This window comes from Ctenocephalides felis, unplaced genomic scaffold (assembly GCF_003426905.1).
Source record: "Ctenocephalides felis isolate EL2017-DRISC unplaced genomic scaffold, ASM342690v1 CF-g0.4_SCAFFOLD_01492, whole genome shotgun sequence".
In the NCBI taxonomy this organism is placed as follows: Eukaryota; Metazoa; Arthropoda; class Insecta; order Siphonaptera; family Pulicidae; genus Ctenocephalides; species Ctenocephalides felis.
This window is the reverse complement of record NW_020537646.1, coordinates 9,828,357-9,852,097: the sequence shown is the minus strand read 5'-3', so window position 1 is coordinate 9,852,097 and position 23,741 is coordinate 9,828,357. Positions and strand designations below refer to the sequence as shown.

The 23,741-nt window shown below is 27.8% G+C and overlaps 4 protein-coding genes, 1 non-coding gene and 1 pseudogene across 9 annotated transcripts in view; 3 read left to right on the top strand and 3 right to left on the bottom strand.

Annotated features, from left to right (window-relative positions):
- The window catches only part of LOC113370595 (1-acyl-sn-glycerol-3-phosphate acyltransferase gamma-like), a 32,331-nt gene extending 17,283 nt beyond the window's left edge, over positions 1-15,048 (top strand). For 3 of the 4 annotated variants that reach the window (XM_026611288.1, XM_026611286.1, XM_026611285.1), the window contains exons 2-8: positions 12,404-12,610; positions 13,246-13,415; positions 13,595-13,756; positions 13,841-14,041; positions 14,128-14,265; positions 14,341-14,563; positions 14,805-15,048. In XM_026611288.1, the coding sequence (XP_026467073.1) occupies positions 12,433-12,610; positions 13,246-13,415; positions 13,595-13,756; positions 13,841-14,041; positions 14,128-14,265; positions 14,341-14,563; positions 14,805-14,908 (1,176 nt within the window). In that variant the 5' untranslated portion in view covers positions 12,404-12,432 and the 3' untranslated portion in view covers positions 14,909-15,048. Of the gene's footprint in view, positions 1-9,525; positions 9,589-12,403; positions 12,611-13,245; positions 13,416-13,594; positions 13,757-13,840; positions 14,042-14,127; positions 14,266-14,340; positions 14,564-14,804 lie in introns of those variants that run through there. The other variant, XM_026611287.1, reaches the window with a different exon arrangement.
- LOC113370598 lies at positions 2,684-6,591 on the bottom strand (annotated as a pseudogene).
- A 1,064-nt stretch (positions 15,049-16,112) lies between the features above and the next one.
- On the bottom strand, positions 16,113-16,949 carry LOC113370688 (gonadal protein gdl-like). Of its 2 annotated transcripts, none has more exons than XM_026611381.1 (4): positions 16,808-16,949; positions 16,527-16,687; positions 16,314-16,447; positions 16,113-16,254 (listed from the first exon to the last, which is right to left on the bottom strand). In XM_026611381.1, exons 1-4 carry the CDS (start codon positions 16,891-16,893, stop codon positions 16,126-16,128), a joined length of 510 nt encoding a protein of 169 aa, XP_026467166.1. In that variant the 5' UTR covers positions 16,894-16,949; the 3' UTR covers positions 16,113-16,125. The 2 variants fall into 2 exon arrangements, with proteins under 2 accessions (XP_026467166.1, XP_026467167.1); XM_026611382.1 differs by having other exon boundaries at positions 16,764-16,883.
- A 164-nt stretch (positions 16,950-17,113) lies between these two features.
- Positions 17,114-19,621, top strand: LOC113371684 (40S ribosomal protein S4). The gene is made up of 6 exons (XM_026612331.1): positions 17,114-17,189; positions 17,518-17,776; positions 17,851-17,948; positions 18,503-18,674; positions 18,987-19,116; positions 19,464-19,621. The coding sequence occupies exons 1-6, from the start codon at positions 17,187-17,189 to the stop codon at positions 19,588-19,590; spliced, it is 789 nt and encodes a 262-aa protein (XP_026468116.1). The 5' UTR covers positions 17,114-17,186; the 3' UTR covers positions 19,591-19,621.
- Positions 19,258-19,390, top strand: LOC113371731. Its single transcript, XR_003366670.1, has one exon. It is a non-coding gene; the product is annotated as a small nucleolar RNA SNORA16B/SNORA16A family (small nucleolar RNA).
- A 349-nt stretch (positions 19,622-19,970) lies between the features above and the next one.
- LOC113370800 (zinc finger protein 177-like) lies at positions 19,971-22,462 on the bottom strand. Its single transcript, XM_026611487.1, has 3 exons — positions 22,292-22,462; positions 20,869-21,136; positions 19,971-20,695 (listed from the first exon to the last, which is right to left on the bottom strand). The coding sequence occupies exons 1-3, from the start codon at positions 22,460-22,462 to the stop codon at positions 19,971-19,973; spliced, it is 1,164 nt and encodes a 387-aa protein (XP_026467272.1).
- Positions 22,463-23,741: the final 1,279 nt, after the last annotated feature.

The window sequence follows — 23,741 nt, the reverse complement described above, 5'->3', positions numbered from 1 at the left end:
CATTTACTTTAATATAATCGAAAATATTTAGATTATTTGTTAAAATTAGCTACAAAAGCATTAAAAACTTAAAAAAAAGCATTAAAGCGTCATTAGCATTATTTTTTTAAGCTGAAATCATTATTTTTCTCATTGATTTTTTTATAAATTAAATAAAGATACATTTAGTCTTACAATTAGAACTTTTACTAAAGTATAAATATTAAAAACTGCCATTAGAGTCATTTATTATTAAATCATTTATTTTGAATTTAGAATATGGGTCAAAGGCATGAATTTTTTAAACTATTATTAGAGTTATCTATTATTAATAGATTAATTATGAATTGAAAACATGAGTTAAAACAAATCCATTAAATATTTATAAGTTGTTTGTTTTATGAAAGAAAGAAAAGTATATCAAGTTCAATATAATTGAGATTATTTAGAACTTTCTGTATAATAAACTGTTTCAATTTGTTATTAGAGTTATTTATTATTAATATATTATTTTCGAATTTTAAACACCAAATCAAGAAATGAAAATATATTCACCTTAATATAATCCACAGTATTTAGAATTTTTGTTAAAATGAACAATCTTTAGTAGAGATATTTATTATCAACATATTAATTCTGAATTAAAAGCATAAGCTTTTAACACATATGTGTTAAAATCATTACTTATTTCAAATATTTATTTTTTAAAAGATTGAAAAATATATTTACTCTAACATAATCGAGTGCATTCAAAAACTTTGTTCAGAGTATACTCTCTAACTATAGCTGGAAAAATTATAAAAACTTTTATTAAAGGTATATATGACAGAATAATTATGAATTAACAACATGAGTTAAAACCATAAATTTTTCAATTTGTTTATTTTATATAAAAAAACGTTTAGTTTAATATAATCCAGAATATTTAGAATTAAAGTCATTAAGAATTTTCAAATTGTTTATTTTATGAAAGAATGAAAAATATTTTTTGTTTAATCTAATAAATTTTGCTAATGTTGAAAGTGAAAATGCTGGAATCTATTTATAGAGTAATTAAAATTGAAAAAATAATTTAAAATCTTAAATTAAAATCGTTAATTTCTTTAGATAGTAATTTTATTCGACTGATTACACTTTTAATCTTCCAGAGTTTACCATTAACCAAATTTTTGGGCTATATACTTTCTGTTACTAAAAGACATCATGTTTTCACAGTGAAAATTTTACTGGATTGCACTTTGAATATCTCGTTTTGAAAGTACACTGGCTTTTATTATTAAAATTTAGGATTCAGAATATTATTTCTCAAAGTCTCGTTAAAATTTAAAATACAACTTCATTCTTGAACTTTCTTAAACAATCTCGAAAATTAATTCATATAAACATTGTTTCACTTTTACAAGCTATAAAACTATATGGAATAGTGGTATATGGCTTCGGAACGTACTTTGTAATGCTTTTTATATGAAAAATAATTAATTTCTTATACTTCGTTAGCATGAATGGCTTTTTGTTGTTAGTCGCGGTTTAAATCTCTCTTTTTTACTTTAGCTGTACTATGAACTTTGGAGTTTTAAATGACTAAGAAGTTTAGGTACTTTCACAATGCAATTAGAATTATTGAGCAATGATTTAATTGCAGCTCTATTTAATTATATATATATATATATATATATATATATATATATATATCATTTTTTCCAATAACTGAGATAAAATCAAGTTTTCATAAATATGATCAAAATTACATGATCTTCAACTTTGGAATCCACTAATGATGAAGATGCGGTACTTATTATTGTTATTGTCAAGATGATTTTACATACGTTTATGAATAAAATTATTTATTCATAAAATTGAAGGAGCATATATGACATTGAGACTTTCTGCTATTTTTATCATGTTTTGACTTTGTATATTCTGAAAATACAATTTATTTATTCGCGATGGTTCTTTGTATTTTTAAAAACAAAATAATTTTATGAGTACCTATTTTGCATTCTAATACATATTCTAATTACGATTGTAGTAAGTGAATTAATATGCATAACAGAAATTGTATCAGACATATTGTTTTATTATTGACCATATCCTATAAATAGCAACAACAATTGTTTGATCCAACCTGCATTATTTTTTTAATGTTGAAGTGTGAATACATATATATAATTATTACACCATAATGCAATTGCAAAAAGTACTTTTATGGATAAAATTTATGCCATGGCTACACGTGACCTATTAACACGCATTTTCAGCATTGCTTTGCAAACCGTTATTTGCATTTTGCTTAATATGCAATTTCATTTCTTGTTTACGATTAAATATAAATCATTCAACATAATCAAACTTACACTTTAAATGTAACATTTTTCCGCTCTACTAAATCTGTAATCTTTTTTATCGAGTTGCTTTTTTATTGCAACTATTGATCAACATAAGGTTAAGTTCTAAGTCTTAGAATCTAAGGTATCTATAGATTTGTTTGACATGTGCATTAAATTTATTTGCAGTAATTTTTTTAAACGTTTGGTTAATATCATAGCAAATGAGAAATTTACTTTTTTACCATATCTTTTTTTGTTTTGGCTACCACCATGATGAGCAAGATTCAAGTACCAACTGAACTGGAGGCTATCTTATATAAACTTTTAATTGCATTCATATAAATATTTCAGTAGTATATAAAAATACAGATAAAATCTTTATATTATAAATGGTTTATTAAATTTCAAAATCACATAATCTTTTATCAATTTTTTCTGAAATATGTCTTATATTTAAGGGTTAGGCTCGTACCGAGGCCAAGTTTTGATCTCATCGTATAATGATTGTCCAGGACAATCAGTGGCTGCAGCTTGTCGGTGTCCTAATAATTTATATCCGTTTCCTGATCGAATTTTATTCATTTCGATACCACACTCTATTAATTCCTTAGCAACATTCAAAGCTGCTGAATTGGGCAATTTAGCTAGAAATAGATTGTAAAATTAGATATTATATGATAAAGGATGGAATTTAGCTAGAAAAACAGATTTCAAAATTAGATATACGATAAAGGATGGCATATTGTATTTTTGTGGTTGCTTTAAAGGATGGCATATTGTATTTTTGTGGTTGCTTTGATATCAAATTGGATTTAATGGTTAGGTTTGCGGTTTTGCAAATTGATAACACGTGGGTTTTGAATAGTTTTGTACCATTATTGAATATATGTCAATTTAGACGTGCTCGTTTATATAGATAAACAACACTTTCCAGATTGTGGTATACACATGTATTTTAAACATTTTCAGTATAAAACTGTTGTTTTCTATATTAATTTTTGCTTTTTCTTTATTATTCCAGCCCAAGTTATGAGGAGTTGAACCAGAATATTTGTTAACATTCTGGTAGATTCAAACTAAATACTATTTAAAATCTTTGGAAATGCAAAATAGAGAAGGTTATGGGCCCAATTTTGTTTCTTTTACTATGATTGGGAATAAATTGTTTTTTATTACATTTATATGAATTTAATTTTTTATTAGTCAGTTGCTCTATCGGCCTTTATACCTCTATATCGAATGCTTTGAATTTAAATATAATGTCAATTAACTATGACTTTGTTATTTGACCCATTGATTAGTATACAATGATAGGATAGCAATTTTTTATTGCAGGATTTGAATATTTTCAAACCATTCTTTATCGAAAAAACATAATGTATTCATATTTACTGCAATAATTAGATCTAATCTAATCTTTATCTAAATATTTTATGATATTTAATTTTCAGCAATTTAAGCCTAATAATAACTAAAACAATTGAATCGTAAAATGCAAAAACAGATAATGGCAAAATAATACCTTTGGTTTGATAATATTTGTTCCTTAAATTGCATAGTTAAATTTTTATGGTTTCTCAATAATTACATTATATTGGCATATCATACAGCTTTGTATATAACGTAATTTTTTCACCCTACTTGAAATTGACAACAACCACTGTAAAATTAAAAAAATGGGTTTAGAAATAGAAAATTGTTCGACTGTGTCAGAGGTTTTGAAAATTGACTTATGTCATTGTAACTTTTTTTTTTTGCATAGATTTATTGCCGATTAAAATAATATAATTTTTTAGGACAATATGCTGAGTGTAAATGCATTTAGAGAGATTATCTCCTATGATATATCTCTTTTTTTTTGGCATTTTATTTAAGATCGTATGGCCACTTTTTTTCAATCTTCGAATAGGAGATTCCTCACTTAATTCTTTTAAATATCTGTTTGGGTGATCTGATAAACTTTTGTGGTATTTTTTGCTCCTTTCTTTTATTATTTAATTAATAGTTTTCATTTTTAAGTATTTATGTAGAGTGTCATCTGTAATATACCAGGGTTCACAATGAAACTTAAAATTTTCGATATTGTAACATGAATTTCTTTTTTAAACTTGCCCTGATAGTCTGTGGCGTAGTTCTGTGGCAAGTGAGTTTGGGTGATCCACAAGAAGGCTTTGTAATTGTCTAAATTTTTAATGCCGCAAAGTATATACGGAATTGGTTAATACATAAATTTGTCGACATAAACACAATAATCTATGAAATATTTTTTTTTACACTCACAACTAAACGTTCCCAAAAAGCATATCCCTATGGATTTCGAATTGTACGACTTCGTATGGGCTCCTTGCTTAGTCCATCCTCGTCCTTCGTAGACGTTGCCGTCTTCGCCCACAGGAAGTTGTAGCCTATGTCCTGCCAACCTTTACTATCCTGATGGTAACTCTGTATAGATCTAACCCGTCTTGAGCAATCTTCTTTAGTGGTGCAGGATGGTGTGTCTGCATGATGAATTATCACGTAAGGCACTGGTGATTGTGCAAGTAGTGCCAATTCACCACGTGGGCTGCGGGCGCCCCATTCGGCACGGGAAATTATTGTAGGACATCCTAATGGAAAATGAAACATTTTATGTACAAGAATGATATGACTTGATAACATATAATATTTGCTACTAATTAACCTTAAGTATTTGCAATTTAATTAAATTTATAATTAATAGTAATTATTAGTAATGACATATGATAAAGCAAATATGGATATAAATTCAGTGTTGTAGTAGTTTCATAATACTAATATTATTTCTTGGCATTCCTAATTTTAAATAAATAAATATTTTAAAGCAAATATTCTGGAAATATTTGTTTTATTTCTATGTTTTGAATATGTGCTATAAGTACTTAGTACGTTTTTATTTTATTAGCTTTCCAAGGGAGAGCTTTATGGTTTTTGCCACAAAATCCGCTTTATTATTTTGTCTTTTTGACGTTTCAAGTCATACTGAATCTTCTAAGATCTGTAAAAAAGTATGTGAGTGTGCATGTGAACCAGTTTATTCACCTTTTGTCGACATTTTCTCAAACGTCTATGATGATCTCAAAAATTTTAAAATTATTTGATGAAGCTCGATAAGACTTTGCATTGTTTAATTTAATTATGTGAAAAATGCTTTATCAACGTTTTTATAAATTTTGATAACCCATTTGGAAGAAATTTGTTAGAAAACCTGCTGATAGTTTTTGGTAGAGATCGACCACGACCAGTACCAGATACGTTTAACTGTTCTCAGTTTTTTTATATTGTCTTTTTTTTATAATTTTTTAATTAAAATTGAAATTGATTATGTGGTATTACTTTACTATACTGTATTCTTTGTTAGTTTTGCTGGAAAAAATATTTTTTTATATAATTATGCGATAACACTCGTATCAGTAACTAACTCTCATTGCCAAGTGCCCTCTATGGGAAATTCATTTTGTAATTTATCTTACAATATCATGTTATGTCAATAAATATAAAAATTTCAAGGTTTATATTATCTCTAATTTATACGTGATTAGATTCGAATAAAGTGCAATCTTCGATAACTAGAGAAAAATACCTTTTGTTAAAGAAAATTACGTCAATTTTATGTAATGGTAATATTGTTTTAGAATATTTGTTGTAGTTACAATATAATATAAATGATAAAATTAGCAGCAATTTACCGATATTGAAATAAGCATTGCTGATATATTTTCTTAATAAATCTCAATGCTTACTGTCTTAAAATAATCTATTCATGATTGTGATATTTTTAAATAGTGTCTCTTGAAACCTGAATTTGACATGGAGCTTCTTACCATAATTTTGTCTAAAAAAATGTATATAACTGAAACTTATAAACTAAATATTCTATATGCTAAATTCTGATAACTGGCTTATTTAGCACTACATTTGCAAAATAACAGAATCACGAATCTCGTAACTCTTATCACAACCTTGGAGCAACCAAACGAAAATCCCCGTTTTAATAAATATATTTTTTTAATTCATTTAATATTTTCGGTTCACAAATATTGTTGAATGCAAATATATTATCGTAATTTCACTTTGTTTTTTGTTTGAAGTAATATTAATCAATTATATGAATTTAATGCACTGCTGGTTTAATTAAATTGAATTTCAAAGCATCAAATATTTTATTGTTAATTATAATTTTAATTTTAAATATACACAAATAGAACCTTTTGTTATAACGAGCACCAAGAAAAATATATTTGCACTATACAACAGCTTCATTGTGAGATGTTTTGTAAACTGAGAGATTAATGCAGTCAACATCTATTAGTCTTGTAAAATTTCAACAGATTATTATGCTTATCTGCGAAATTATTTGTAATTCTATCTTGCTACTGCAGTACTCTGAAATGTAAATTTTAATTAATTATGAACAATTATAAAGCTGTTTGTAATATAAATATTGAGAAATTTGGAGAAATACCAATAGTTTTAGAGAGCTTCTTCAGCAAAATTAAAAACCATTCCCAAATTTTTAATATAATGCTCATTGAATTGAGCATAGTTTTTATGAGTTGAAATATAAATATACGATTTTAACTGTATATTTAATTGGAATGTTTTAATACATGACAATAATTTCTCTTCATAATGTATGCCCTATATTTGCTGCAACGATTTTATTTTAAAATTCACATGCTTTATGAGATTCGACGAATTGGTGCATATTAACGAGTATAAAAGCATACTTTGCAAATTTAATATATTAAATAAAAAGTATCTGAAATGCATTTTTCATTGATTAGCATTATCAGTGATATGATGAATGCCTTATAATTTTGGAGAAATTTGGAGTAATATTTCATTTTGATTTTTATTTATTTGCCAAACAGCAATTCTAATTGTCATGTTTATCGGTTTATAATTCATCACCCTAGATTAAATTGGCAAATCATTTTTTGATTATCAGTCTTAATCTTTTGATTCAAAGTATAAAATTTATAAATAAATTTGGTCACAATCATCGCTGCTGATTTAAAAGATTAACAATCATAAATAATAATTTTGGAATTTAATCGATTGGTCAAAGGGTGATCTTCAAATGTGCATAACGTGACCAGCATTTGTCTTTTATTTATAATATGAAATATGCAATAAATAAATTACTAGCAATTATTTATCAAATCAAAATAAAATTCCATCTTGTGTGGGAACTTTGAGTCATGCTCTAATAAAAAGCTTTGAGAAATGCATAATACAATAGTATAATATATTTATATGCATAATATAAATGCATAAATATATAGTCATATCTTTCAAAATTAACAATTGTTTATTAAATTAAAGTAAAATTCGATCTTCCTTGCAACGAAAATGAAGTTTGATCTGAAATAAATTATTTGTCTTTTGTACTAGCTATTATTTAGTAAATTAAAATACATATATATATATATATATATATATATATATATATATATATGTATATAATTAAATTATATTATCATAACAAAAATTATGGAAAATTTTGTATTTTTTTCTTATGCTATTTGCGAACTTACTCATAAATCTTTGAACTTGAGTCATGGCAAATGCTCTATTGTATTAACTTAATCAATATTTACTTTTTTGTAAATTGAAGCAAACGTGTACTATAAAGTACTATACTTGCTTAATTTTTTTTTGATAAATCTCGCACTATTCTATAATACAATGTACTTTTAATTATATTATTCTAGTTTAATATGTCTAGATTTCATAATTTTTATTATTCACAATTGAACGGTTCTATAGAACTATGGTTCTAATAGATTATCATTGTTTTATTTAGATCTTCAAGAGCAAAATCTATTCTGAAATTAAGTATTTCTCTGAATCTATTCTGAAATGAAGTATTTCTCTCATTTAATTAACTTCCCGTAGTAGTAATGGGCTGAAAATCGAGAATGAATTTTTTGCATATCTTCACGTTTCAGAGGTTTCTGATCATTTGGCATACCTCAGAAAAAATTGATCGCAATTTTTCGTCCACGTTTTCGGGCGCACGGATCAACCCATCGGTTTGAATGGTTCAAAAAACATTCGATTACTATTGATTGGGAGATGTGCTGATTAGATTTTGGCAAAGGCAAGTCCAGCAGTTACGGAGATAATGAGCATAGAATGCAGAAAATAGAAATCAAGTTTTTGAGAGAATGGAGTATCCGATTTGAACGATCGAAAGAACATTCAATTTGTAATGATTGGGAGAAGAGGTGATTAGTTTTTGGCAAAGGCAAGTCCAGCAGATACGGAGATACGGAGCAAAGTGCGCAGAAAATAGAAATCGAGTTTTTGAGAGAACGGAGTATCCGATTTGAATGATCGAAATAGAATTCAATTTGTAATGATTGGGAGAAGAGGTGACTAGTTTTTGGCAAAGGCAGGTCCAGTCGTTACGGAGATACGGAGCAAAGAGTGCAGAAAATAGAAATCGAGTTTTTGAGAGAACGGAGTATCCGATTTGAATGATCGAAATAACATTCAATTTGTAATGATTGGTAGAAGAGGTGATTAGTTTTTGGCAAAGGCAGGCCCAGCCATTTCGAAGATACGGAGCTAAATGTGTAAAAAATGGCAGTTTTTGAGAGAACTAAGCATCCGATTTGAACTGATAAAAAACTTTCTGCTTGTGTACAACTGCTTTTGGAAAAAAAAAATTAAAAAAAAAAAAAATCATATCGAAAATAATTCAGATTTTAATTTTAATTCTGGCTAAAGTTTTAAAGCTCACTTATATACTTCAAATAAATAATTTTAACTTTGTAATTCAATTTATTTTATTTATAATAATTATAAATTTATAAGAATTATAATTTATATAATTCTTATAAATATTAGACAATGTTACAGTATTTATAACAATGTATTTGAAAACATTTAATATTTCTCGAACATTTCGTTACGGTACGGGAAGTTCCAGCAATTTGCCTTAAGGCACGATGCCATACACCACTAGTTCCTTATACCATTGGCTAAATATGAACAATTATCATACAATTCCATTCCCTAGCCGGTACCAAGCACGCTCTGATGTATTTTGTACTCTACCTCTATAATCCAAATGATAAAAAATCGAATTCACGGTTATCTAAAAATAGTTAATTGAATGTATATCATTTACTGATAATTAACGATATTATCCGATACTTCTGTATATTTTCAATGTAGCAACAGATTGAACAGATGCACTTTGAATTCGCTGACGATATGTTATAATAACTTTGTATGAATTTCTAAATATTTAACGGTGAGTCGGATGTTTAATATAATATAGTTTTGATCAATTGTATATGTGTGTCGCAAAGTTTGTTAATTCTCATATGAGGAACACAACTACATTAGTTCCGCTTGGAGTACGTACTTGAACTGTGTATTATTCGCACACGTGAAATAAATCATATCGGTAAACTTGTAATATCTATTTTATTAACTAATAAGCGTAGTTTGTGTAATAACAAGTAATTTCTATTAGTAGTCATAAGTGATTGAAGTGAAAACTGTAAGTAAACTTTTACTATATAATATAATTTGAAATTTAATCAGGAGTAATTATGTTGCCCTTAATCACCCAACTTTCTAGTCTAGCTATATGTATGGTGAAACATGGTTGAAACATTAATTTTGCTAATCAGAATTTTAATAATATGATAAATATTAACTCCAAATTCTAAATTTATACAAAATTATTAACTTCCCGTAGAGTAAGTTATAGTAATCGCAAAAAAATCGAAAATGAAAATTTTTATATATCTTTACGTTTCAAAGGTTTCTGTATATTTTGGTATGTCTTAGAAAAAAGAGATGTATGCGTGTGTGTATGTGTGAATGTGTGTGTGCGGATACAAATTTTCGTCGACGATTTCGGGAACACCGATCATCCAATTTGCATAATTCAAAAAACATTCGATTCGTATTGATAAGGAGACGTGCTGATTAGCTTTTGGCAAAGGCAGGTCTAGCTGTCCCGAAGATACGGGACAAAGAGTGCCAAAAACGGTAACTCAGTTTTTAAGAGAACGGAGCGTCTGATTTTAATCATTCAAAAAACATTTTACTTGTATTGACAAGATGAGGAACTGATTTGGGAAGGCAGGTCCAGCGGTTATGGACTTTCCATAAAAATAAGTTAAAAAATGTCATTTCCCGGTCAAAAATATTTATTGGATATATGTACATCAAATTATCAGATATTTTATAAAGATTTTAATAATGTGTTCACATTTTGTGTAAATTTTTTTGTGTTCCGTACCAAGATTTTTAATTACGGTACGGGAAGCTCCAGCAATTTGCCTTAAGGCACGATGCCATACCCCACTAGTGTTTTATATTTGTATACCATGATTATAATTTAGTGAGACTCTAATCCAATCATTGATGGGGCAGTTTCAAAATGTATTAGAACAATTTGTTCATTTTTGGTTTATCTAATGAAACTAAACTATGTCAATTTTTTTTTACTGTCTTTGCTGTATAAATTGAACTTAATTGAAACAATATTTTACCCTCAAGTTTATAAAAAAAGTTCAAGTAATTATTATTAAGGTACAATAGCTAAGTATGAGTAAGCTGTTGTTTTTTGTTGGGATGATTAATTGTTTAGCTAGATTTTGCGACTCTATCAACCGTTATAAAAATTTTAATGCTACTGATTAACACTACTTTTCATTAATCTTGTAGTAAAAATTTATATTAAAAATTATTAATACTCCTTACGGCTTATAGTCTATAACTGAAGATTTTCCTTTGAACTAAAATTAATATGATGAAAAATTGAAGAAAATTCTGCATTAAAATTAACATAATCTTTGATATTTTTCTTTTATTGAATGTGTGGGTGATGAGTATATTGTATTTAAATAATAAAGCTATCACTATTTTTATTTAAATTATTACTGAATATAACAAACTAAATTATCATATTTAGATAATATTCGGAATATCTCTATTCCAATGTTGGCTATTTTTTCTATAATTTACAGAAGGATGCCTAGTTTTTCTAAATATGAGAATGTTTCTATTCCAATCTTGGCTATTTTTCTCTATATTCTAGAAAAGGATGCCTAACTAATCTAATTATATGAGAATGTCTCTATTCAAATGTTGGTTATTTTTCTCTATATTATACAGAAGGATGCCTATCTAATCTAAATATATGAGAATGTCCTTTTTCTGTATTTTATTTAGAAGGATGCCTAACTAATCTAAATATATGAGATGTCTCTTTTGTAATGTTGGTTATTGTTCTCTATATTATACAGACTAATCTATATAGCATTTCATACATCGTTAAACGATTATATTTACATAATCAAAATAATTTTGTATTTATTTATAAAAACTCCTGGGTTAAAACAAATACTTTCTTCAAATCTTTGGGAAATATAAAGTATGATTTAAAATTCCGAACAGTTATACGAAAATTGCTATTTGAGTCACGTGCTAAATATATTTTACAGAATAAAAATAAATTACAAATTAAAAGGTACTCTAGATTTTTGGATTTTGTACCACCTCGGACAGTCCAATACCAGGTAGTAGAGATATCCGTTTTCACTTCAAATTGGAAATATAGGTTTGAAAATATTTACTAATGAAAATATTCTTTCCTTGGCATTGCTACAATCTTGGCAACTTTTTTTATTTAGCAACAAAAAATATTATTGGTATTAGATTTTTTCATTTTACCATAACTGTCTTTAGTGACTAGCAAATAGAATAAATAATAATTATTAACAATGAGTATAAAGTGACCAGCGTTATTTCGTTACGTGACTACTTTAAATGAATAATGCGATTGTGTAATAGTAAAAATATGTTTTTATATAAAAAAAATTGAGATACATTTTGATATTAGTAAATCAATCAATTGATAGGCCAACTGTTAGATTGCCTCCTAAAAGCAGTCGTTGTTAAGGACATGTTTCATCACAACAGCTCATAGAACTGTTTTGATTGAATTTTTTTGGATCATAGTTTATCTATGAATAGAGTTATTTTATATTTGATTTTTATTATGCTATTTAGGCATCATTTAATTTTTTACTATTTATTATGAATTTCAGATTTTCCATATAAGAATTGAAAGCATAAAATGATTCTCTCCGTGCTGAAAAAATCTCGCATCGTGCACTTGTGTTTTGCCATTTCATTCTTCACATCAGGCCTGATCATAAACATTGCACAATTCATATTATACACATGTCTCAAGCCTTTCAACAAGAGGCTTTACAGAAAACTTGGTTATTATTTGTGCTACACATTTTACAGTCGTAAGTACTACCAGCACAATTATTTATCACCTTTGGGATTTGGGATGGGTTTTTGGACTGGTCAGTTGCACCTATAGAACAAACATTAAATGATAATTTGGTCTTTAACATGTGAACAAATATTTTCATTTGTATGCTATTCAACTTGAAAATATTTGTTGTTTTCACAACATGTCATTTTTATTTTCATAGCAAAATTTATTATTATTACATTATCACAAATATGCATGATGTTTTTCAATTTATAGCATTATGAAATTTTGTTTCTATAGGTTCAACTGCCATGTATGCACAATTAGCAATAAATATTTATACTGCACATTCTTATTAAGATATTAGAAAAAAATACATAAATTAAAGTTTTCTAGATTAATGAGATTCAGATTATTAATTTATTTAATATTCCAATATAGATTTAATAAAATAGTTTGAAATGAATTCCTTTATAAAGTAGAAATTATTCTTGAAATTAGTAAAATTTACAATTAGTATTTAATGCAATTATAATAGCATGCTCAAATATTTTAAAACTTTTGGTATTCTGAAATTGTCAAGAATAATGTGTTTAAGAATATAAATGTTACATTTATTATAATTGTTTATTGTTAGTATTAATAAGAGTTTTATTTCTTCAGAGATAGTGTTTTTAGCTGACTGGTGGTCCAAATCTAATCTGACCTTACACATATCAAAGAAAGATTATGAACAATGTGGGAAGGAACATGGTCTTTTAATTATGAATCATACGTACGAAACAGATTGGTTATTAGGATGGATGTTTACGGAAAAAATTGGTGTACTTGGTGTGAGTATTCTTATAAGTCAATATTTAAATTATCAAATTTATTCATACCAGCTCATACTGAGTTTGTGTATTTATATATTTCATATTAGAAAGTGGTTTATTTTATAATTTTAATAGACAGACTGAACAAAATTATTATTTATTCGATAATCATTTTAATTATATTATGTTTATTACAGAATTGTAAGGCATATGCAAAAAGATCTATTCAATACATTCCGTCATTAGGATGGTCTTGGAAGTTTGCAGAGTTTGTCTTCTTAGAGAGGTCCTATGATAAGGATAAAGAATTTATTGGTAAACAAATTAGCGAAATTATGGATTATCCTGATCCTACGTGGGTAAGCATATGAGTTGCAATGCACATTTATTGTCAATATTATATAATTTTATACGATATTATTAAAAGATTTTTATATTTTCAGTTATTGTTAAATGCAGAAGGCACACGTTTTACTCTAGCAAAGCATGCTGCATCTCAGAAATTTGCTGCTGAACATGGACTACCAGTTCTTAAGCATCACTTAACACCGCGCACTAAAGGTTTTATCGCAAGCTTACCATCCCTTAAAGCCAAATGCCCTGCCATATATGATATTCAACTTGTAGTCAAACCAGATGAAAAGGTACCGAATCCAATAATCAATCTATTCCAAATTTATTCTTCTGTAATATATATGTTTATATTAATGTGAAATTATATTCAATCTAGGTATCACCAACTGTATTAAATTTCCTACTAGGACGAACGATAAATGCATATATGCATGTTAGGAGGATACCTATGTCATCAGTACCGTCAGATGAAGACGGTGCAGCAAAATTTATGCATAATTTATTTAAGGAAAAGGTTTGTTAGATATATAATCATAATATTATTAAAAGATGTTGTTTATTTGAATATAATATTATTAATTTATTTTAGGATGATCAAGTAGACTCTTTCCTGAAAACAGGAAGATTTTTACCAGAATCAGAAACAACAGGGTATATGGAACCTTTCAAACTAAAACCTAGTTTAGCTCCGTTACTGAATACAATATGTTGGGGAATTATCACATTGACACCTATGTTGTATTATTTAGCAAGTCTTTTACTTAGTGGAGAATTGCTGTATTTTAGTGCGGGCATGTGTATTATTGGAACATGTAAGTTAACTAATATTAAGCTGGTAATGTAATAGCATTTGAATGTGAATTCTATATCGATTGCTCAGAATAGTGTCAAACTGTTGAAATTTGATTTTTTAAGATAACTTATCACAAATGTAATTATTGTCTTATATTACAAAATATTTTCATTTGTAAAATGAATTCATAATTTATATATATATATATATATATATATATATATATGTGTGTATTATATTATTTTTTTATTATCTTTCAGTTTATGCACTCATGCAGAAAACAATAGGTATGTCCAAGATCAGTAAAGCTTCAGATTATGGATCAGATTCACCAAGCAAGCGTTCACCAAACAAACAGACTTAATCATTTTAATACTCGATCATCATATTATTATGCTCATTCACTTTTAAAGCGTTTTGTTAAGGTAAGCAAATAATATCCAGTATTGAAGTTAAATAAGAACTGATTATCGAAAGATATTAAGGTTCAGGTTTAAGAATTTTATTGATGTTAAAAATTAAATATCTTTATGTAGAAGTGTTAATTTGGCAAATCAGAAACATATTCTAGCTTTTTGAAACCTTTATGTTGAAGCTTTCAAATCTATGATATATGTTGTAATGATGAAACATGAATATGTACTTACAATTTGCTTTAATCTGAAAAGATTTTCATTATAGAACGTTATTATTTGAAAGTGTGATAAATGAGTTACATAAGCTCTAATAAAATAAGTAGTGGCAATGATTTTGGCAGCATATCACACAGTAAGTTAAAATTATAAATTTGCCCTAAAATTATATAAATTAAATTTATATTCATTTCAAATGTATAAATCATATGATAAAATCTTGATATGCAAGTGATTAAACAACTTTGATTCGATTCAATATTGTCTGTTAAGGTATTTTTTATAATATTTGTGTATAATATTATAAAGTAAGACTTATTATAAATATATGAGTGTTAATAGTAATGAAATGATGATGATTGAAGGCAAAGACAAATGAATGAGATGGGTCATTCTAAAAAACATTGTTTGTAAAATATTTCTATATGAAAGCGGACTAATAATATTCATAAATGTTTTAGATGATTAACAAAAATTTTGACTGACTATAAATTTTATAAGGTGATATCAGAATTTTATATTTATCTGGTATAAAAATAATATAAAAGTTAATAATATAATAATTATATATATTATTGATGTTATATCATGAAATTTTGAGTTCTTCCATTTATCATGTTGCTGACATGCTTTTGTGATTGATATGACCTGCATTAGCATTTTGTGATAGGAACTAATTTATGTTAATCATAGTCACTTTTCATTGATATGCATTTTTTTTAAAAGTTACAGCATTTTATTAATTCGTCTTCCATTTAGTTTGACCTCAACTGTTCTTATCACATACAATAAGTATTTATATAATATGTTTGCTAGAATTAAATTGTTATAAATGTAAAATTGTAATCTAAATGTTGTTAACAAAATGTTATTTTTTGGATTTTGCAAATTTATATTTGTTTATCAAATACATTGAGTTAAAACTTATCTGTTTTAATTTTTACATATATCATTTGCACTGACTAAGTCTAAGAATAAAGTTAATAAGATGCATTTGTAATTTAATATCTGTTGGATTTTTAGTGACATAGAAACCTGGAACACCTGCTTTCTCTAAAGTTTCTTGCTGGTCTGTTACCTGAAATTTGTTATTATATATATAACTGTAAGTTGATACAGAAACAAATCAACACTTACTTTCTGATCCAATTGCTCTACAAGATTATTATCTAAAATTTTAATTTCTTTGGCTTGTTTTTTTAGCAGTTCGGAAAATTGTATAGAAAATGACTGCTCATTTGATGAATCCCTGATTAATGAATGGATGTCCACTAGGTAATATAGAAGATCATGAATAAATTATAGAAAACAATTATTTGATTGCATATCTCCATTTTATATTTTGCTCACATTTATGCTGATTCAAAACCTGCTGTCGTTGTTGATATAAATGCTTTTCTGTTACTTGTTGAATTTCCATTAAACCTATAACTATTTGAAAAATCATATCATTAAGAAGACAATTTGCTAAACTAGATAGCAACTCATAAGGAAGCCGCATCTGAAAATTTCTATAAAAAACAATAAGTCATTAATATTATAATAACTGTAAAATACACTAATGAAATGGAATTTATTCGCTTTTACTTGTTGAAATATTGTATTTATTAATTTAAATTAGTCTATCTTACGGAGGTAAAGTTCTTGCCATTTCTTGCAATTTTTCAAATAGAAAATATAACCGTTTTTGTGTATTTTCTGAGCTAGATGTTTCCATATTATTTGTCAATCACAAATTTGTTATCGTTATTTGTATATTCATTTGACTTTATTTAACACTAGATAATATAATAAATATTTGTATTATTTAATATTCTTATTTATAATTATAAATCAGTTTTCATATTGACACTTTGACAGTAGTGTTGCCAGATTATAAAACTATTCCTGGAAATAATACTATTCCATAGGCACATATATGCCATCTAGTTCTATTTATTACCTTTGGGCGTTCTAGAGTGACATTTGTAGTGTACTTCCGCCTCTTTCCTTTCCCGTTTAGCTTCCAACATGGTGAGTTTTCCAGTGTTTTGTTAGTGATTAAATCATAAATCATCTTTTAAATAAAAATGGTAATATATACATTTTAGTTGGACTACAAATATTTTCGTATTTTTTGTAATTGCGTTTATGAATTTTGGTGTATTTGATTATTTCAATTTTGATGAAAATTAATTTAATGTTGATATCTGTGCATATATAGTACTTGTGTAATTAATACAGTTGTTCATTTTCAAAAATGGTAGTGTTTAAAACGCATAGTATTTTGTTGCTGAAGCCCTAATTCGACTTATAATGTGTGTATATTTAGTTTTTTCTAACTTAACCTAAAAATTTCTAGGCTCGTGGACCTAAGAAGCACTTGAAGCGTCTTCATGCACCAAAAGCATGGATGTTGGATAAATTAGGAGGTGTGTACGCACCTCGGCCATCCACTGGACCTCACAAACTTCGTGAGTCCTTACCTTTAGTTATTTTTCTACGTAACCGTTTGAAATATGCTTTGACCAATACCGAGGTTACGAAGATTGTTATGCAGCGTTTAATCAAAGTTGATGGAAAAGTACGCACAGATCCTAACTACCCATCTGGATTCATGGGTAAGTAATATATATTTTAACATACTTGACTTACTTACAATAATTCATGGTTTCTAATTTGTGCATTGTTTTAGATGTTGTTTCAATTGAAAAAACTGGTGAATTCTTCCGTTTGATCTATGATGTTAAAGGACGTTTTGCCATTCATCGTATTTCAGCTGAAGAAGCTAAGGTAAGTTCTTTCAAACTATTTATGAAGTTGAAATTGATAGTTTTTTGTTGCGTTGTAGTGTTTGTATTCACGTTTTCACTTGTAGAATGCTCAATTACATTGTCCTATTAATTGAATTTAAATGTTTGCATAAAAAGTTATGGATCTATCTATGAATGTGATTATACAAAGTGTGTAGTTGTACTAGATGGGTCCTAGAATAATGGGCCTCTATTTGCCCCATGGTAATGGTATCATCATTACGCATGGTTTCCTTTTGAGGTACAGAGTTTATTTTAATTCCATGCAGATATGCATTTTAGTTCAAAAATGTTTGACTTGTGTTACTTTGTGCTGCTTATAATTGAAAAGTATTAGATACTTATTGAATATTATTAAAATGTTTTCAATTAAATTTAAAGAACTTGTTTTGAGCAATAATTGATTCAAGCAATTATTGTAAAACACTATAGAGGAGTTTAATTTTATATTCAATGATTATAATCTTAAACTTTATGCTTTAAGTTGTTGGTTTAATTCTTATACTCATAACTCCATCTCCTATTTTGTTACAGTACAAACTCTGCAAAGTAAAGCGTGTACAAATGGGACCCAAAAATATTCCATTCTTGACAACACATGATGGCCGCACCATTCGCTACCCAGATCCTTTAATCAAAGTAAACGATACTGTTCAGGTGGATATTGCCAGTTCTAAGATCACAGATTATATTAAGTTTGATTCAGGTTAGTACATTTTATAGAACCATTTATAATTATTGCCTGATCGAAGCTTATTGCTCATTTTTAATTGTTCAATGAGTCAAAACAAGGCAGATAATAATGTTGCTTCCAATGGTCACTGGCTTGTTAAAATAATACATGAATTCAGTATTTACCCATGGAATTTACAATTCAACTTCTTAAATTCATATTTATCAAATTTTTGTTTATTACCCTCAAAGATCAAATAGCTATGAGAAAATCATTTTTATCTTTTTATAAATTTTACTTATTACTCAATTTTCATACATATATTAATGTTGAATTTTTTTTTAGGAAACTTGTGCATGATCACCGGAGGTCGTAACTTGGGGCGTGTCGGTACTGTTGTCAACCGTGAAAGACATCCAGGATCTTTTGATATTGTACATATCAAGGACAGCCAAGGCCACACTTTTGCTACTAGGTAAGTTTAAACTCTATACTTCATTTTTATATGGAATATTAAATTAAATATAAACCCAGCTGATCCATTAGATATGCCTTAGACATTTTGGTCTAGTAAAAAAAGTTACCATTTTCTATTTTACATGGTACTTTGATTCAAATTTGGCCCTTTCGAAGCTTAGCAATTTTTAATAAATTGAATGAGTCAAAAAGAGGCCTATAAAAAATTACTTCTTTAGGTCACTGAAAAGCCAATCATGCTTTAATCAGTATTACCCAAGTAGTAAACAGTAAATTTAATTTTAATATTAAATAAACAAAATTTCATTTTTCTCCCCACTTATTTTGCAAAATTGCATTTTTCAGATTGAATAACGTTTTCATCATTGGTAAAGGCTCTAAGGCATACGTTTCATTACCTCGCGGTAAGGGAGTGAAACTCAGTATTGCAGAAGAACGTGACAAGAGACTTGCTGCAAAATCTGCACATTAATGTGAGAATTAAAATAAATTACTATAAAAAATAATTGATTTTTATTTCAAACTTAAATTAGTATTATACTTCTATTCATATGATACCCAAATTCTTTTACAGTGAATTTGAGCACACTATTTACATAGTAATATAAAATATATAATTTGTTCTACCTATCCTAATATCACAGTTCCATTAGTTTTGCAGAAAATTATGATGTATGAAGACATATTTACAACTGTTTTTTCTTGTAGTACCATTAGCATGAACTATATGCAGAGTATTTGTACTGTTTTTTTAACATGGTCTTGTTCGAATTAAATTGATCTAATTGTTTTTGTTGTCCTGCCAACAAATGTGCATTAAAGTTTTATTTTGTGTTAAAATGAGTTCTAATTCTACATTGGATTATTAGATAACATCTCAGATTCTTGGCTATGCACCATCTGATGGTGTCTTTGCAGGTCCCTTCTTCTCACTAGTACCTTATTGCAAAGATCACATTTATATGGGGAATCTCCTTGCAAATGTAGCCTTACATGCTTATTTAAGTTACTAGGATCTCCAAAAGCTCTTGAACAAAATTTGCATTTTAATGGTTTAAATCCTGTGTGTGTTCTAATGTGGATTTTCAGTCCATATTTTCTTGAATAAACTTTACCACAATATAAACATAAGTGCCCTTTGTTTGATTTTCCTAAATTGCTTACTATAGTTTCCATTTGTGAAGCATGTGTCTGATAATTAATATCAGAAATATTTCTAATGGGTAAGGATGATACTAAACGGTCATATTGCATTTGTTGGTTTTGGTATAGTGGTAGCCTGGGGGATGTTTTAAATGAGTTGGTATGATTGAAGTAAGGCACAAATGCAGAGGTGCGGTTGGCTTCCTGATTTTGTGGTTCAGTTTCACTTGACAATACTGAATTTCTTAGTGGTGATTTCAATGTTAAATTCAGAGGCACAATGTTTTGGTTACATAAACTTATTAAGGCACTGTGTATATTTTCCCAGATATATTCAATTGATAGCCTTTCACAATCCAGTGCTATGTGTAATTTTAGTGGATTTGGATATTCAAATTCTTTACTGCAGGTATGACATGAGTAACGATTTTGATCTGGAAAATGAAAGATAATAAATAACACTTCAAGCTTAATATGATAAATCAGTAAAGAAAAATGTAAAAAAATACTCATGGCCCTCATACATATTTTCATCAGCATTTTTGCTTAATCTAGTTTTTGCTTAAACAATGTGAAGTGATTTATACAAATTCAGTGTAATATTTACCTTTAATATTCTTTGGTGTGAGAAATGGCATTGAAATTAAAGCAGATATTTCTTCAGAAAACCACATTTGGATTTTTTCCCCCGAAGTGATATCCTTAACTGATCTTACAGTTAGGCCAAAATTTAGATCAACTGTTCTATGGAGATCCAATACAACATTTTGACTTTGTATATCACCAGCAATTGGTAAATTTTGTGGCCAAACAATGTGTGCACTCGGAGCCGCGGGCTGGATATAACCGTTGTGAAAATGTAGTGAAGAAACATACTGAAAAAGGTAATAATTATAATAATTTATTTAATTTGATATGTCAGAGAATGAATGATATATATTATTATGCAACTGCATTATGTGTACAATATTAAACACTATTATTTTTCTCATTAATGGAAGAATCTTATAATTTTGATGTTAAGATGTATGAGGGTCATTCTTTTACAAATCGTACGGATTTTAGTAAAAAAATTTGATTTGAAATTTGAATTAAATTGCCCATTTAATATCTTCCGATGTAACAGCCTTCCCATCGAATTGTAAAAATAATTTTGTAGTAGATAAAAAAAAAAACAATATGATTTTTTACGCAATCGATTTAAGTTGGGGCGCGCGTATGTAAAATCAATGTAAACAATTGTTATTAGTGTTGAAATAATTGCAAAAACATTATTTTTTTTAAATTACTTCAAAGTTGAGTTCATAATTTATATAATAAAAAAAACAATACTGATCAACACAACTGAAGATAATTAACATAATGCAGAGGAAGTTCATAAAAATTGAGAAAATCGGCAATATTTCAATCGTAAATATCAACGAAAAATATTTTTTGCCCGCAAAATCCTGAAATACGTGTCAAATAATTTTATCTATAATATCTATACAAAAATTTCAGCCAATTCTAAAATGTCAAGGTATGGTTGGTGTACGGTTTGTAAAAGAATGACCCATGAACAAAATTTTGGTGACCGACCACTGTGCCATCATCATTGGATATGATTTTTTTTTTAAATATGTATAATATAATAGTATGAAAAGGTAAAAAAGTAAATTTGCACTTGCAACACTATTACTGTTAAAAGCTGTTGGAATACAACATTTTATTCTTATTTTTTTTCATATCCACTATTTTATGACATAGAATTTCATAACATCTGGAATAATAATAAATATTTATTAAAATTTTCATTATCTGCAAAATTTGATTCATACAGTTTTGCGTATTGGTCGCTAATTTCAATTATATTTTTATTGGCTGAACCATAGTATTCAACTTAGTTCAACTCTTGGTAGCTCTTCAATTTAGGACAACCATAAATTTTTCAATCTGATGCATAATATTTTAAATCTTTTATTATGTTAAAATTCACTTGATTTACCTTATTTGATTTTTGAATGTTTTTTCATATCTTCGACCAGCCAAACAGGCGATCTGGTGCCAACTGGAATATTGTTTCCAGCAGTAGTTTCGTTCATGTCCTTTCTGCTAGTCTCCAATTTTTGATACATATGTTTCAAATTCACTTGAACTAAAAGATCACTGGCTACCGAATTTAAATTTGGCGCACTTGTTTTTTGTGGAATTATAGGAAACATTTTAACATAGGATATGTTAATATAAATAATTATTTTTATTACATATAACTATCAGAGTTATCCTGTTGTTGCTTCGGTTTCTAATTGCAAACTGATTGGATTCTTGTGGGGTGTTTTAAATTTATATACAGATAAACTTGTAACATGTGACAAATTTCGCGGTATCCCTGTCCTTTTTTGATACATTGGTTTATATAATAATATCGTTTTCTCTCTTAATGCATTTGGGCATTTGACAGCATCCCTGTTCGAGCACGTGGGTAAATCTCGGCTTGTCAACAGCTGCCTGAGCCCTGAATCGTCGACCATTCGATGCGCTGGATATGCATTTTTCACTTACTGGCCGGACGGGGACCGCGGGCACGACCCACCCATTCGAGACTTTTTGTTTGTTTTATAATAAGGGTTTATGGGGTTATGATCGTAGAACCGGGATGAACTACCTCGCAAACCTGCTACAGAAAATATCTGTAATTAAATTCCTGTAGGGCAAGTTATAGTAATGGCAAAAAATCGAAAATAAATTTTTTTATATATCTTTACGTTTCTAAGGTTTCTGAAGATTTTGGCATATCTTAGAAAAAATGGATGTATGTGTGTTCGGATACAAATTTTCGTCGACGATTTCGGGAACGATTTTCGGATTTGAATAATTCAAAAACATTCGATTCGTATTGATAAGGAGACGTGCTGATTAGTTTTTGGCGAAGGCAGGTCTAGCCGTTCCAAAGATACTGGACAAAAAGTGCCAAAAACGGTAACTCAGTTTTTAAAAGAACGGAGCGTCCGATTTTAATAATTCAAAAACATTTTACTTGTATTGACAAGATGAAGAACTGATCAATTTTTGGAAAGCAGGTCCAGCTGCTATGGACTCTCAATAAAAATACGTTAAAAATGTCATTTGGCGGTCGAAAATGTTTATTGGACATTTGTATACATCAAATTATCAGATATTTTATAGAGATTTAATAAAATGTATACACATTTTGTGTAATTTTTTTCGTTTCCGTACCAAGATTTTTAATTACTGTACGGAAGTTTCAGGAATTTGCCTTAAGGCACTATTTAATTCTGAAATGGTAATTTAGGTCGTTTACACAAACGTATACAGTTATAGAGAATTATTATATAAAGTTCACATTTATTAAGAATTTTGGTAAAATATTTTTATGTTAACGATCTTGTTAAAATGGACAATGATATTTACAGAATTACTACAGACTACAAGTTTAAAAATTACTATATTTATTCTTAACAATCTTGGTGTATGCTCATT